Consider the following 16,209-nt stretch of genomic DNA (forward strand, 5'->3'; position numbering starts at 1 on the left):
CCTGCTTTGGATCCTTTGTTCGGCCCCATTTGTGAATGGGTTAATTCAATCAAACATCTTAAACTATCGTTTAGTTTTTAAATTAGTCCCTAAACTTTAAAATATTTTAATAGAATTCTCAAAGTATCAAAATTGTATCGATCAAGTCCTAGCAGTCAATTTAGGCATTAATTCTAGTTTGAATTGAGTTGGAGCATATTTTTTTAAAAAATGGGTCAAATTTTAAACATAGTGTACATGGGCGTATCTAGGGGAGGTATTGCCCATGCCCCCAAGCTAAGAGTTATATATCAATTTCAGCTCCTTTCTAAACAAGTTTTTTACTTTTAGCCCCTCAAACTTCTAAAACTTTATTCTGCCCACCTCTCTCAATAACAAAATTGTTGGCTTCACCCCTGATTGTGTTCCTAATATAAAGAAGTGTTAATACTGTTTTTGGAGAGTAAAATAGACACCAAAAGCCTAGAAATTACAATGTCTCAAATATTAATGCTCATGACATCATTCATATGCAAATTCCATGCACCAAGGATTGGCTCTTTGAGCAGCTCTAATTCATTTCAATAAAACCTAAGCTGGCCATACACCAGATATACATATACGTGTTTTACATATGTTATAAATTAAATTTGAGTTAACATTTAATATTTAAATTGATAAAAATATCTAATTGATACAATATTAATAATTTAAAAATTAGAGAACATAATAAAATTTAAAACCAACTCAAAATTTTTAATAACATTTAATTGACATGATAGTAATACTTGAATTCAAAGGATCATAACTCCGTACTCATATCATATGAGTTACTGATGGACTGAGAGGGTGATAGACATATTGATTGATAGGTTCCACCTAAATGAGGTCTGATTGCACCTAAAGAAATCCTATATAGCTTTTGTTATTTAGTAGCAGTTGGTACGAAACAGTACAAAAACAAAAGGGACGTAATTGTAAATATTTGTTTCCCCTCATTACCTAAACTGCAAACCTTAGTGTTTCTTTCTCATATGACAAAATCTTTTACTCTATTCACTGTTGATTACATCTCAGATTAGCCTGCATATTTAAGACCAAAAGAGGTTTTAAGAACTATTAGCATTTTAAGGCGAATTTAGGGACGCGGGCAAGAGTTTTAGATCCCTCAAAATAGAAAAATTATAATTTAATCTTTTTTTAAATGATTAAATTTAAAATTAATAAATAGTAAAATTACACTTTAATCCCTAATAAAAAAAAGATATTCCAGCTCATGGAAAAGTTAGAATTATCTTTAGACAACTACTTCTTAATTTTGTTTACTTTCTTAATATATATATACACAGGATGGTGAACAAAGTCAATGGGAGTTGGTTGAGTTTTACCTTTCAGTATGGAACTTGCTAGGCTCTTTCTCCCCCATATTAAACGACAAAGTACATGTGTGCCATGCATGGTAGTTGATATTGGTACCGATCAGTACGTACTGTTTCGATTCTAAATTCTTTCTAAGTAAATTAAATTTCATTCCTATTAAAATTTTAGTACTTCTTAATAGTTTTGGTGTGTTTTAATTCATTTAAACCAGTATTAACTTTTTCGGACTGCATTAATTAATACAAGATTTTGATATTTTAAACCACCTTTTAATTTTTTGTATCTTAACAATTTTCTTTTTTCTTAAATTACATTTAAAATTAAAATATAGTTATTAAATATGATTAATAGTTTTCAAATTTATATTTACATAAAAATATATTTATATGGGTGTATATTTAATATACAATTTATTAAGAAACTAAATATTAGAGTTTATTTTTATGTGAGAAAAATATTTATAAATACCGATTTAATCTACAGGGAAGGGATTGTGTGCCTTTGCTCGGAGGTTTTTTTATCGGTAGTCCAACAATGGAGGCAATAGAGTTAGCATCGGCAACTAGGGTTCCGATTAGAAGAAAAAGGTTACTAACTAAGTGACTATAATATAATAAATCGATAATGTTAATGAAAATATAATAATTTTTTAAAATTCGATGATAATTAAATTAAAACTAAAATTGAAGCGATAATCTAATGGGGATTTATTCGCATAATGTATATCACCTTTACGTAATAAAGGGAATGCTATAATGATAAGATAATCAACTTGTTGCTTATCTTGACTTGGCTGTAATTTTCAATTTAAAACAGGGATGTGACAAGCAATTATTCATTATAACGATGAGGTGCAAATATTAACATTTAAGTTAAAATGTTTAAAACAAATCTCCAATTATTCTTTTAACTAAGTTCTTGTATTTTTATTGCATTTAAATAAGTTTCTATCTTTGATTTGTAACTAAATAAATTTGGGTAAATTATATAGCTAAATTATTAGTAAGTTTATGTTTTAGTTACTAAACTTCAAAAATTTATGAAATGATTGTTGAATTATTAAAAAATTTTCATTTAAGTCGTTATGTTGCTAAAATTGCTATTGTTTCACATCACTAGCACCAATCGAAAACTCTCTTTTCACTTCTCTTTTATAGTTCAATTTTTTTCACAAAACAACTTTGAACATCACGAATTTGTGAACCAAATTACAAACAATTTTTTTTTTTATCTTAGACACTAATCTTCAAATCAACTTGGGTCTAAGGTATTTTCTTTTACTCGTTGATAGGCACTGATTCACCATACCAATTATCAAATCGCTGTTTACAACCTACTAGCGGGCAATTAAAAGAAAAGCTTAATAGCCCGATGACATAAATAAAAACTTTCGAATAATTTAGTGACTATTTTGTAATTTTTTAAATTTAAGTGACCAAACTATAAATTTAGTAATAATTTAGTGACCTTAAATGTGTTTACCCATAAACTTTTACTCTAAATTTTTGATTGAATTTGACGTCATGGTTACCATGCACCAACACAGTAAGGATATTGCCAACTCACCAAAATTATCTATAAAAATCAATTTTATTTTAGTAATTAAATTCACGAAATTAAAAACCAACCCACACTTCCTTTACAATTTTCTCCACCAACCCATTGTGCATAATTTTATCATGTATATTTTATCAATAACTTTCTAATTTTTATTACTTTATTATTAATTTCTTATTGTTTTCAAAAATATATTAGTTAAAATTTTATTTTTAATATTATTCTTCCTCTTTTTTTTGCCTACTTATATAAAGGGCAAAACTTAACCCAAGTCACTAAACTATTAGTAGATTTATGTTCTGGTCATTTAACTTTAAAAGGATACAAAATGGTCACTATTCTAAAATTCTCATTTAAGTCACTAAACTATTGAAAGTTTTTATTTAATTAAGTTATTGGATTGTTAAAATTTTAAGTTTGGCTAGTGAGCTCCAAGCGATGATTTAACGATCGGTACAATGAATCAGTATTTATTGATGAACAGAAGAACATGCCTTAGATCCAAGTTGATCTAACGATCAATGTCAAAGATTGGAGAAGAAATCTATTTGGAATTTGGTTTGCAGATTTGTGGCATTCAAAGTTGTTTCATGAAAAAATTAAACTATAGAAGAGAATAATGAGAGCTTTCAATGCAGGCTATATAAACAAAGAACGTCACACACAACGATTTTAACAGTCCAGTGAGTTAAATGAAAATTTTTAAATACTTCAGTAACTATTTTATAACTTTCAAAGTTAATAACCAAAACATAAACTTACTAATAAATTAATGACTATATGTAATTTGAGTTTAAAACTTAACATCCATATGTCCCACCCTCAAATCATTAAATGTACAAAGAAAATAAATAAATAAACAAAAGCTATGTTAATTAAAGTTTAAAGGCTCATTTTATCGTCTCAAGTGTGGCTTGAATCCGAATTGTGTTAGTTGCGTTTGTTGTTTGAGTTTTATCCTATTATTGTAATTAAAAAAAATTGTTAATGTTGATGCATGCAAATACTGCAATAATGTAAATGATTGCTCCTCTTAAACCATCACTAATTATCAATACTTAGGCTAGTATATTTGCAAAATATTAATTACTAATTAATGGATTAAAGTTCACAATTAATGCATGTTGTGTCTCTGTCGTCACACCTGTCACACACCCCCCCCCCAAAATATAGGGACTTCCCCCTTCAAATAGTAGCAGTACTTTTGTATTTAATTTATAAAGTTTTCTTAGGGTTTGGAGGAGAGAAAACATGAATTTTACATCTCAACTAATGTATGATAAAAGCAAATTAAATTGCATGAAAACCCTTTTGTACTAGATTGAAATTAAACTTAACCTACATTTTAAGTTTTTGGGCCTTTTTTTTTTCTTCTTAAATTTAACCATACATAAATTGGAACGTGGACAACATCTAATTTCACTTTCACTTAACTCCTTTGGAACAAAAAAAAAAATCCACTTAACTCCCTATTTATTTATTCTATATATGGGAGTTATAGATGCTAAAAAAACCATGTTTTTGTGTGTTTGTGTATTAAAGAGGCTGATTTTTCTATTTATATGATATGATCCCTTTAATGTGACGTTCTAGGTAGGTCTATATGCATATCAATTCGTATTCTATTCTAAAATTAACATGTGTTCTCCAGAGATGGGTTCGTTTGCATGATGATGCGAACACCCCATGTGCGAATCCATACGGAGATGCGAACCCTCCACACACGGACCCACGTAAGTGAAGTATACAGACTATTACTATTAGAGTGAAGAGGATCGGGTCGGTCTTAGTCGGGTAGTTGGGTAATGGTTGGTAATAGTGAACATCATAGCAATTCTAAATGAAATAAAAGAAAAAGTGAATAAATAAATATTTTAATTGAGTCTTTGAAGTATTAATATTATATCAATTAGATCCTTTCGTGAATTTAATCATCAGTTTGGATGTTAAATGTTCGCTTAGATATGTCGTTGAGCATATTTAAAAATATGTAGATCAAACTTTAAATATATATATTATATATATTGCAAGGACAAATTTGAATCTAATGTGTGAAATAAAATAGAACATCTTTAACATGTTGGATCCGAGTTATTCGTGTTTAAAATTCTATCCATATGTTTTAGATATACAAAATGTCAAATCTATACTGACTAAGCTTAACGAAAGGACAATGGTTTATACAATATTTATACTTTAAAGAATCAATTAAAACGCCTTGAAGCTTAAGACCCAATTTAAAATTTAACCATGATTTGAGAATGCAGGATACAATTAACCCTATTTTTATATTATTCAAATTACTATGTCTTATACATACAATAGATCATTTAAATAAATGTCACGTCATAAAATTATTTTAGGAATCATGAATAAATAATAAAATATTGAGAGATCAAATTACAATTTTATCATTATACAGACTTGTGATTTCATAAACATATATAATTTTCATTTCGAAAGGCTAAAACCACATCAAGCCCCTAAATCCGTGTATAATATATGTTCAAATCCGATACTATCAAATTCTGATATATATATATATATATATATGGAACAACTCCATGTTAGAAGGTTGATTGAATGCTCATAATACAACAACCCATTAATTCAAGAAAAAGATTACAAATTTGAAAAAGAAAGAATGATGCTTTAGTGAAAGCAAAGTTGGTGTAATATATGAATTGTGGGTGCAGCAAGCAAATTGTGTTGTAGCCATTAAAAAGTACACGAATCATATATGCCTATACTTTCAATATGTACTACAAAATGTTTGCATGATCCCTGCCTTCTAGAAATGGCTTACAAAATTTGACAGCTCTTTGCCAACTTCCAATCCAACAAATTTTATTTTAAAGAAGGAAAAAATATATTATTACATCATCTTCATTCAAACTTTTTAAATCTATATAGTTAGTAGAATGATGGCTGCCATCATTTTTAATGAGGATGAAATTAACAATTTCTTAATACATAAAAATGGATAAATTAGCATTCAGTCCCTGACTTTGATAACTTTTTTCCGTTTTGGTCATTGAACTTTTTTGGGTCTACATTACTTTTGGAATTTGTCATTTTTTTTTATCAATTTGGTCCTTGAATTTGGGTTCCGTTAATATATGATGACTTGGTACTCTAAGATTATGCTGTGTCATCAACTAAAATATTTTAAAATTCTTATTTTTAAAAAAATTATAATTTTTATGGACTTTTTAAATTTCCAAGTGATGATACGGCACAATCTCAGTGTGCCAAGTCATCATGCCATTAAGAAAAGTTGTCAAATATTAGGACAATATGGACAAAAAAATTAGGGATAAAATTGAAAAAAATAGCAATTTCATAGATTAATTGTTGTTTTATCCCTTAAAAATAGGATAATTGAAAATTTTGAAATGAAAAAATTTAGACCATTTTTAAAAATATATATATTTTAAAAATTACCAATATAATTTTGAAATACATATTATTCATTATATATTTTATTTGTTACACCAAATTTAGACAAAGACATCAATATAGTATATATAGATGTATAAATCTAAGCTAATGCTAATTTTTTATTTAAAATTTCTGACAAAACTTATTAATATTTTTCCCAATACTTCATGCCCTTCATGACAAAATCCAATGCTATTACACAAATATTATATACATTCTTGCCGGAAGATTTGAATGTAATATTGTTGTGAGGTTGAGGGAAGTCAATTTTTTAGGATATGAATTATAAAATTTATGAAATATTAAAAATGTAATTTTATAATTTTTTAATGATTAAATTGATTTTTTCATACGGGGATTAAGTATAATTTTATCATAGATTAATTTATAGTTTTATTATTTTTAAAGGGACTAAATTAAAATTCTTATTTTAAGGGGTCAAAGCTTTTGCCAACTCCTAGTTATCGGTTATCAAATAAAATTATTGGTGATACTCTAAGTTTGGTACTTATAAAGGTGCTAATGAATACTCAACCAACTAATCTAAGCCATGTTAGAAACTTCGGAAAGGATTAAATTGAATTTTTTTTATATTAAAAAAATTAAAATGTAAATTTACCATAAATTATTTTGTATTTTATATTCTTTTAGATGATGTGTTTTTGGTGAGCCTAACTCAATATGAAAAAATATAAGAAATTTGGTGAAAAAGTCAAACTTATGTATAATGGAGTGTCAAAATGAAACAAGTAAAATTACCTTTTGTCTTTTAACAGAGATGTTGAGCAGAATTCTATCAACTTTATTCTTTCTAAATTATGAATTAGACGAAGAGCAAAAAGGAAAAAAGTTTACAATGGAATTACCTTGGGGTAAACTAAAGCCTACTTATAGCCACTGCCGTGTATTCTTTTATGTTTTTCAAGCTTGTAGGGAATTTAAATTTCTAATTCTGTTGCCGATTGAGTCTTAATTCGATTGTTATCAATATTTTTACTAATGTAGAAGAACGTAAGTTTAAATGCGCTAAAGCGCATATTATCCTCCTATTTAAAAATTATGAATAGTTTTAAACATTGTTATCTCTAATAACTTTAAACCTAATTGAATTAATATTAATATTGATATTATTATTAGTTTCCAACCCTATATTTCATTATTTATTATTAAATGGATGATAAATAAGGAGAAATTAAAGAATAAAAAGCAGTTGTTTTATCTTTCTAGATTGATATAGTTGAGAAAGTGGGAAACACGAACATGACAACTATTATATCGATTATGATTATTTTATGTTTATTAAAATCTTATTTCTTCCCTTTATATCAACAGCTGTAATTATATAGTTTATATGGTTTTTTTTTTTTCTCATCATGCAGACCCAAAAAGCAGTATGCTCTCACTTTAGGTTTACAGAAATTGTTTTATTTTTTCCTTAAGATCTAATAATTGGTATTTATATATATTTTTAAAAATATATAGAGATTTAACACATTATTCTTTTTAATAATTTTATTTTTTGACATAATACTAAGAACTATTTATAGCCCCTTCTCCAACCCATAACATGTCTTATATTGACGATAATATTCATATCAATCGAACTAAGATTTAACGAGATATGAAAATATATATATAAGCAGTAATTTGATTAATTAGTATGAGATAATGTTAATGATTGCAATATTACTATGATTATGGATTAAGATAAGTTGAACCATCTAATAATTTAGAATGTTATTATAATATGTTAATAATTAACATTGACTTATACATTAATAATAATATTAATACCAGTTTGCATGATTTCTCTACAAAGAGCATCTAAATTAGAACAACTAAAAGATATTCACATGATTTTTCACTTTTCTAAAATTCTCTACCATTATTATATTTATATTTATATTAATAGTATATGATGTTTTTAAAAGAAATTAATGTCATACTCTAATTCACTACCAAAGGTTACGTCGAGAGGCCAAAATGAGTTTTTTTTTTACGATAAATTTGTATATATGAAAAAAATTATTTAGTCCCTTAAAAATTATGAATTATAAAATAATATATGATAAAATTACATTTTAACCTTTTAAAAATTTTATGATTTAATCGTGAACCTCTAAAAGATTTCATGACTTCACTCACGTGATTGACATTATATAAAATTATATATTACCTTATTTATCAATTTACTCCCCATGAAAAAAATGATTTCACCAATAACCAAATGGTGATCTAAACCTAACATTCAAAAATGTTTTTTTATAAAAAAACTCATAAAACTTTTTCTTCCTTAATAAATAAAATAAATACAACAAACATTTATTGGATTGAATGGTATCATTTCGATTTTTCTAGGTAAGATCTAGGATTCAAATTTTATAAATGAAAAAAATTAGAAACAAGGTTTTCAAAATCGAATTGGTAGTCAAAATTGATTCAATTAGTCCCGTTAATTTTGTCCTATTTAATTAAATAAAGTATTAAAATTTATAAAATATTAGAAAAATTAGTTTCAAGCGATTTACAAATTAATCAATTTAATCCTTCTATTCGAACTAGTATCTTAATCCAACTGATCGATTTAATCTGATTTAAACAATAATAATTGAAAAAGCTCTAAATATCTCAATTTAAATTTAGATACCAAAGTCACAAACCCAGAAAGTAAAATAAAAGTAACCAAAAAAACATTTAAAAAACCAGACCGCCGCTTCCTAAAAACAGGGTAGAATTGGATCATAAAATAATAGCCAAATATATTCCAAACTCTCACCTTCCACATTGACCTCTCATCACCTTAAAAGAAAAGAAAATTAAAATTAAAAATAAATATAAAAAAATAAAACTCATTTTTATTTGTTTACGTTTCGCTTTGTTATTATATACCCAAGTCTCTTTTCTTATCCTTCCTCACTACCCGACTAGTAAATATAATTAATTTTTTTTAATTATTTGTCATATTAATGAGGGAAAATTTTTTTTTTCAAAAAAATTGTTTGGCAAAACCTCAACTACTCTGCAATAAGCACACGATTAATCTCCCCAAAAGCGTTGAAATCGTGTTAACTGATCGGTTGAGAAGTGTTTCTCTTGTTGTTGTTGTTGTTGTTTTGTATTAATAATCCCACCCCATTGTTTTTTGTTTTTTCATAAAAGAAAATCAGAAGAAAAAAAAATAAAGCAATTTTAATTTTATTTAGAAGAAAGAGAACGTACCTTTTGATTAATGAAGTCGCCGGCGTCGTTTCATTCGTTCGGAGGGAGTAGTTCCAAGCTTTCTAATTATAGCCGGTCATTTGAATTGCCGGAAGACTTTGATGATCTTGCAGGAGATGAATATGGAGTTGGTGGAGCAATGTTGCCGATTTTTCTCAGCGGTTTACAGAGGAATAACCAGCAAGACTTAGTTGAAGTTACGCTTGAGCTCGAGAATGATTCCATTGTGTTTTGCAGCGTAACGCCGAGTACGACTCCACAACAGGTTGGTGCAGAAGAAAAGGAAGGTGGTTCCGTTAACGGTTCGTCGGGGATTTTAGCGAGAAGCTTATCGGCGACGTCGAGGATCCGGAGGAAGTTCGCGTGGTTGAAATCGGGATCGTCATCGAGAGCTTCATCTTCGGCGGCGGAGGTTGATCAGATTCAAGACCGTAGGATTACGGCTCGCGATGAGAGGAGAATCAAAGCTAAGCTTCAACGAACGAAATCCAGCGCCGAACGAGCTTTGAAAGGGCTGAGGTTCATCAGTAAAAACACCGGCGAAAATGACGCGGTGGAGATGTGGAAACGAGTTGAGTCGAGGTTCGTGTCGTTAGCCAAAGACGGTTTGCTTGCTAGAGAAGATTTCGGTGAATGTATAGGTCCGTACTATCAAGTCCCCGATACTCTGTTTGGCAACTAAGAAAATCTTTATTTTGTCATCCAATACTCTGTTTGGCAGCGAAGAAAATAATTCTTTTTCTTTTTTCATAGGTATGGTGGATTCAAAGGAATTCGCAGTAGGCATATTCGATGCATTAGCAAGACGAAGACGACAAAGAATCGAGAAAATAACAAAAGAGGAGCTTCATGATTTCTGGTCACAGATTTCAGATCAGAGTTTCGACGCGCGTCTTCAGATTTTCTTCGACATGTTAGTTTTTTTTCTCTCTTTATTTTATCTTTTTTTTAAACGATCTTTTGCCGCTAAAAACAACGCTGACGATCGAAAGTTTTGATCGGCAAAAAACGATTTTGATCTTTGAATTGATTGGTTGAGAGCAGTAATTTTAAGTTGTTACGTGAAGCACCTGATTTCTTGCCCACTGAATAAAAAAGCTGACGGCTTATGGCCCAGTTGGACGAGGTTGCTTTATGGTCTATGTTTTGTGGGAACTCGACAAGAGTTTAAAATGCTGCGTTTATTTTATTTTATTTTATTTTTACTTTGCTCTTTTATAATTGTATTTTGATGAAAATAAATTTGCAGGGCTGATAGCAATGAAGATGGAAGAGTCACAAGGGAAGAAGTACAAGAGGTAATAAAATGATTATTAATTATAGATGATTTGTCTGCTCATTTATTTATTTTTTTCTATTCTTTAAATATTTGTCAAGTATTTATGGTAATTTTTATCCATTGTAGAATTTAAAAAAAAATGTACCAAATAATTATGAATTGTGTAAAAATGCCCAAAATGCAATTACTTTCAAAATTGACTTAAATATTGCAATGTCATTTATCTTTTTTGTTGTTGCTGATTTTTTTAAATTATATATATATATATTCAAAATGCAGCTTATAATGCTTAGTGCTTCAGCCAACAAGCTATCCAAGCTAAAAGAACAAGCTGAAGAGTATGCATCACTAATCATGGAAGAATTGGATCCTGAGAATTTTGGGTACATTGAGGTAAATTGCTTTGCTTGTTTTAAACAAAAAAAGTCAAATTATGATTTTGGTCCTTCTAATATGCTCAAATTTAGGATTTAATTTCTGTATTTTAATTTGACATTATTTCATTAGTTTAGTTTTATAATATTATTTGTTAGTCCAAACAGTTAAGCATCATTAACTATTCCGGTTAAAATAGTGATATAGATTTTTTTTATGAGTTGAAAGAGATGGTTTTATGAAAAAGTTCATATCAGCATTGTAGCTGGAATAGTTACAGTCTAAACTACCTGGATTAACTAATTATATTATATAATTACAGAGATTAAATTATGATAAATCAAAATATAAGAATTAAATCTCAAATTTGAGAATAGTAAAGGGACCAAAATCAAATTTTAACCCAAAAATTATTTGGGGGAATTAAATAGGATGTTGTATGTCAATTTGGGTTGATTTCAGTTATGGCAATTGGAAACGTTACTCCTGCAAAGGGATACATACATGAACTACAGTAGACCACTTAGCACAGCAAGTGTTGGTTGGAGTCAAAACTTAAGTTCCGTTAGACCCAAAAGCATGTTCCGAAGAATGTGCTTTAAACTCCGGTGCTTGCTACTAGAAAACTGGCGAAGGGGATGGGTCTTGTTGCTTTGGATTATGGCAATGGCTACCCTTTTTGTTTGGAAATTCATGCAATACAAAAACAGGGCAGCATTTCAAGTTATGGGGTATTGCTTATGTACTGCCAAAGGGTCTGCCGAGACACTCAAGCTCAACATGGCTTTGATTCTTTTACCGGTTTGTCGCAACACATTGACTTGGCTTCGTTCCACTAAAGCAAGATCCTTTGTACCTTTTGATGACAGCATTAATTTTCACAAGGTAAGAACAAAAAAAAAGGGCTTTTATTTAAATGAAGTTTGTAAAAATGTAAACCTCAATGATTTTACTCCCTTAATTTACAGACAATTGCATGTGCAATAGCTATTGGAGTGTTGGTTCATGGTGGAAGTCATTTGGCATGTGATTTCATCCGTTTAACTAATGCTCCACCTGAGAAATTTGCTCTCATAGCATCTGATTTTAGTCACGGCAAACGACCGACATACCTGGAACTTTTGATCGGTATTCTAGGCATTACGGGGATAGCTATGGTGATTTTCATGGCCATTGCGTTTATATTAGCAACAAGTCACTTCCGAAGAAACATCTTGAGATTCCCTGCACCTTTCAATAGATTGACAGGCTTCAATGCTTTCTGGTATTCTCATCATCTTCTTGGCCTTGTCTACATTTTGCTGGTTATCCATGGAACATTCTTGTATTTGTCTCACCAGTGGTACCAGAGATCGGTAAGAACTTCAAAATTTCAGACAATGACAGAGAGTAACATACCAACTTGCTACGTACTAAAAATGTTTGTGTTTGCAGACATGGATGTACATAGCTGTTCCATTGCTGCTTTACATGGGAGAACGTACTGTAAGAGCATGTAGAGCAGAACATTATTCAGTAAAAATATTCAAGGTAATTTTATCAAATTCTTCTCTTTACTCTTCTATTGTTTAGCTAAACTCTTAAGCATTTGAGCTCAATGCACAGGTCTCAGTACTACCAGGAGATGTCTTCAGCATGGTTATGTCGAAACCGCAAGGATTCAAGTACAAAAGTGGGCAGTACATATTTCTGCAGTGCCCATCAATCTCCCCATTTGAATGGTATGATTTTGGGGTTTAGGGTTTACGATTTAGGGTGTCTTGTGTTTTGGAACATCATTTGTTCTTTTTTTTTTTTTTTTTGCAGGCACCCATTTTCTATAACTTCTGCACCAGGAGATGAGTATCTTAGTGTTCATATCAGAACAGTTGGAGACTGGACTAAGGAACTTAAACGAGTTTTCACCGAAGTTAACGACTCACCGTTCGTTATAGGCCGAGCGAGATTCGGTGGCCCTGGATACATTGATAATAACTGGTAAGAATATATACTTCTTATATTCAAATTACACTACGGAACCGGCAAGTATTTAACGCAATATGCTTCATCGGTGCAGCCAACCTAAGTTACTCGTCGACGGTCCATATGGGGCTCCAGCACAAGACTACAGGAACTATGATGTTCTACTCCTTGTGGGACTAGGAATTGGAGCTACCCCTTTCATTAGCATCCTTAGAGATCTTTTAAACAATTCAAGACCAGAAGATCAAATGGTATATACATTCAAGCCACTTGCTACAAGACGATTTTCAGCATAAATTTTATTATCATTTACTTTTCATTTCATAATGGGAATTTGATGGTATAGGATTTAGCCACAGAAATGAGTAGATCAGATGATAGTTGGAACAGTCTTGCATCTTCGAATTACACCGCGAATTCAAGTTTGACTATCGGCGGAAAAAAGAAGTCACCGCCGAGGACTCGAAATGCTTACTTCTATTGGGTCACAAGGGAATCAGGTTCCTTTGAATGGTTTAAAGGAGTAATGGATGAAGTTGCAGAAATGGATCACAAAGTAAATAATCTGCCATTATTTGAATAAGCTTCATAATCTGCCATTATTTGAATAAGCTTCCAATAGTAAATAAATAACCTAATCCTTGTTATTTTTAATCTTTGAAAAACAGGGTCAAATTGAGCTGCACAACTACCTTACAAGTGTTTATGAAGAAGGAGATGCAAGATCAACCTTGATAACAATGGTCCAAGCTTTAAATCATGCTAAACATGGTGTTGACATCTTATCAGGAACCAGAGTAAGATTTTTCTGTTCTCATTACCTAGATAACTTAAAAAAATGATAAACATCATAAACATACTCCCAAAAAAGTCATTTTCCATTACCATTTATTTAATGTTATCAGTTGTTAGATCATGTGAAATCTTCATATAATATGGATTTTAGTAATTAAGAGAGTAGATGACTGAAAATGTGCAGAGCATGTCATTCTCTTCATTGTCAACATCTATATAAAAAATTTTCTTGGCATATCCTTTTCTCACCTACCAAACAGCCATTAAAAATTCCCATTAGTATATTTCTTTCTAACCCTTTTGGATATTTAATGATTTGCTTCACAGGTAAGGACTCATTTTGCAAGGCCCAACTGGAAAGAAGTCTTCAGAAAAATAGCTTCAAAACATCCTCATGCCACAGTAGGTAAATACATTTCTAACCAAATAAACAAAAAAAAAGTATTAAATTATTAATCAAAGAGACATATATATATATTTTAAAAAGGATCTGAAAGTGAGAAATGAGATTTAGATTCTGCCAACGAGACTGCTCATAATTGGCTCCTATTCATTTCAACCTACTACGTGAACATTAAAAAGTAAAGCCATCAAAAGGCTGTACGCAATCAATTTATGAAGAATATATATAAATATATATATATATGTGCTTACGACATTTCAGCTTAACTCACAGCTGTCATGTTTAATCGAATTAATAGCTTAGAATCAAAAGAAAGAAAGAAAGGAAGATTGAAGACTTTTGATTTCAATCAAGAACATGCTTATAGGACTAGCTTTTGATATGGATTAATTTCGGTTTGAGTAATTTTAGGTTTATGTGATTTAAGTTTGAGATAGGGGTAAAGTTAGAATTTTTTTTAATGGGTTCAAACTAAATTATATGTTTGTAAGAGAGCTAAACCGCAACTTCACTTTTGTATTGGCTTATATTGATTTTTAAAATGACTAAATCGAAACTCTAACACTTTAGGGGCCAAATAATAATTATACAATATATTAATTTAAGATTTTATGAAATTTGGGTCTAGAGCAACAATTTCTCATCTTAGGGGCCAAGGCCCTCATCTACCCATTCCCTCCTTCCTGGGTGAGAATTAGTCTTTTAGGTTAGATCTTTTCGAATTCTAATCACTTCGAGTTAGGACATAGACAAGGGCAAATAGTGGTCTTAACACTTGGTCACAAAAATGATAAATTTTCCTTTTGACCCCTTCAAAATTTATGAAATTACAGGTTAGTATAATAATAAAATTACTCTTTAACCTACCAGAATTTATAATTCATCTTTAGCCCTTAAAATAATAATCTAGCTTCACCCTGATTTCGAATGTAAGTAATTTCAATTTACTTGTAGTCCTTTTGAGTTAGAGTTGAACATGTTAGAAAACTATTTACTATTTATGATTAAAATTTGATTTTGAATTGATCGGAATAATTTTTCAAGAAACGGGGTGATTAATAAAAATTGTAATGGTTAAAAACTGCAGGTGTGTTCTACTGTGGAATGCCAGTGTTGGCAAAAGAATTGAAGAAACTCTCAGTGGAATTGAGTCACCTGACATCAACGAGATTTGAATTCCACAAAGAATATTTCTGAGGCATTATCTAATTCCATTAATGGAGTAAATAGATGCCAGTCAACCTACTATTCGTTTTTTTGTAACTATATATATTCAAAGAAATATAGCTGATATATATAAATAAATATATACATACATACATACATGGTATTCATAACTATAATCTATGTTAATAGGATAAATCGTTTTTTTCTAAAATATTTGTGTCCTTAGATATAATATATATTTGAATATAAATATATTATATGTACTTAGAGACTCAAATTGAGTTCTGAGTAACTGTAAATATAAAATCTAATAGCATTGAGATATAAACATTTTCTATTTTTTTTCATTTTTGTTGAGAACAATGTTGATGATAAAAGTTCAGTTATCGTTGCAGTTTTCTGATAAAATAATAGCATACTTTGACGATGATCATGATAATAATCCCACCATGTTGGAGATTTATCTTTTATTTATTTTATAGTTCGTATTCAAGGTTCGTGATTATTCCTTTTAATAATATTGTTTTCAAAATTTTAATTTTTACTTTTTAAGAATTAGTATTGCTAAATGTATTTTGATAGTTTGAGAAAATAAATAATAATTTTTAAATCCCAAAGTAGAATTGAGGCCTAAAATCAAATTTCAAAATTC

General features: G+C 29.6%; 1 protein-coding gene across 1 annotated transcript; it reads left to right on the forward strand.

The window, feature by feature from the left end:
- Positions 1 to 9,067: 9,067 nt before the first annotated feature.
- On the forward strand, positions 9,068 to 15,943 carry LOC108481484 (respiratory burst oxidase homolog protein E). Its single transcript, XM_017784612.2, has 14 exons — positions 9,068 to 10,217; positions 10,330 to 10,489; positions 10,826 to 10,874; positions 11,135 to 11,248; positions 11,693 to 12,115; positions 12,199 to 12,585; positions 12,665 to 12,760; positions 12,836 to 12,951; positions 13,037 to 13,207; positions 13,287 to 13,443; positions 13,539 to 13,748; positions 13,861 to 13,989; positions 14,315 to 14,393; positions 15,478 to 15,943. Exons 1-14 carry the CDS (start codon positions 9,587 to 9,589, stop codon positions 15,585 to 15,587), a joined length of 2,832 nt encoding a protein of 943 aa, XP_017640101.1. The 5' UTR covers positions 9,068 to 9,586; the 3' UTR covers positions 15,588 to 15,943.
- Positions 15,944 to 16,209: the final 266 nt, after the last annotated feature.

The sequence above is a fragment of the Gossypium arboreum genome, chromosome 7, assembly GCF_025698485.1.
Source record: "Gossypium arboreum isolate Shixiya-1 chromosome 7, ASM2569848v2, whole genome shotgun sequence".
NCBI classification, from domain to species: Eukaryota; Viridiplantae; Streptophyta; class Magnoliopsida; order Malvales; family Malvaceae; genus Gossypium; species Gossypium arboreum.

What these genes read in the sequence shown, in the direction of transcription:
- LOC108481484 (XM_017784612.2), top strand. Translation starts at nt 9,587, where the DNA reads ATGAAGTCGCCGGCGTCGTTTCATTCGTTCGGAGGGAGTAGTTCCAAG. An exon ending in TCAATCTCCCCATTTGAATG is followed by an intron (nt 12,952 to 13,036) that starts GTATGATTTTGG and finishes TTTTTTTTGCAG; the next exon opens with GCACCCATTTTCTATAACTT. An exon ending in GGATACATTGATAATAACTG is followed by an intron (nt 13,208 to 13,286) that starts GTAAGAATATAT and finishes TCATCGGTGCAG; the next exon opens with CCAACCTAAGTTACTCGTCG.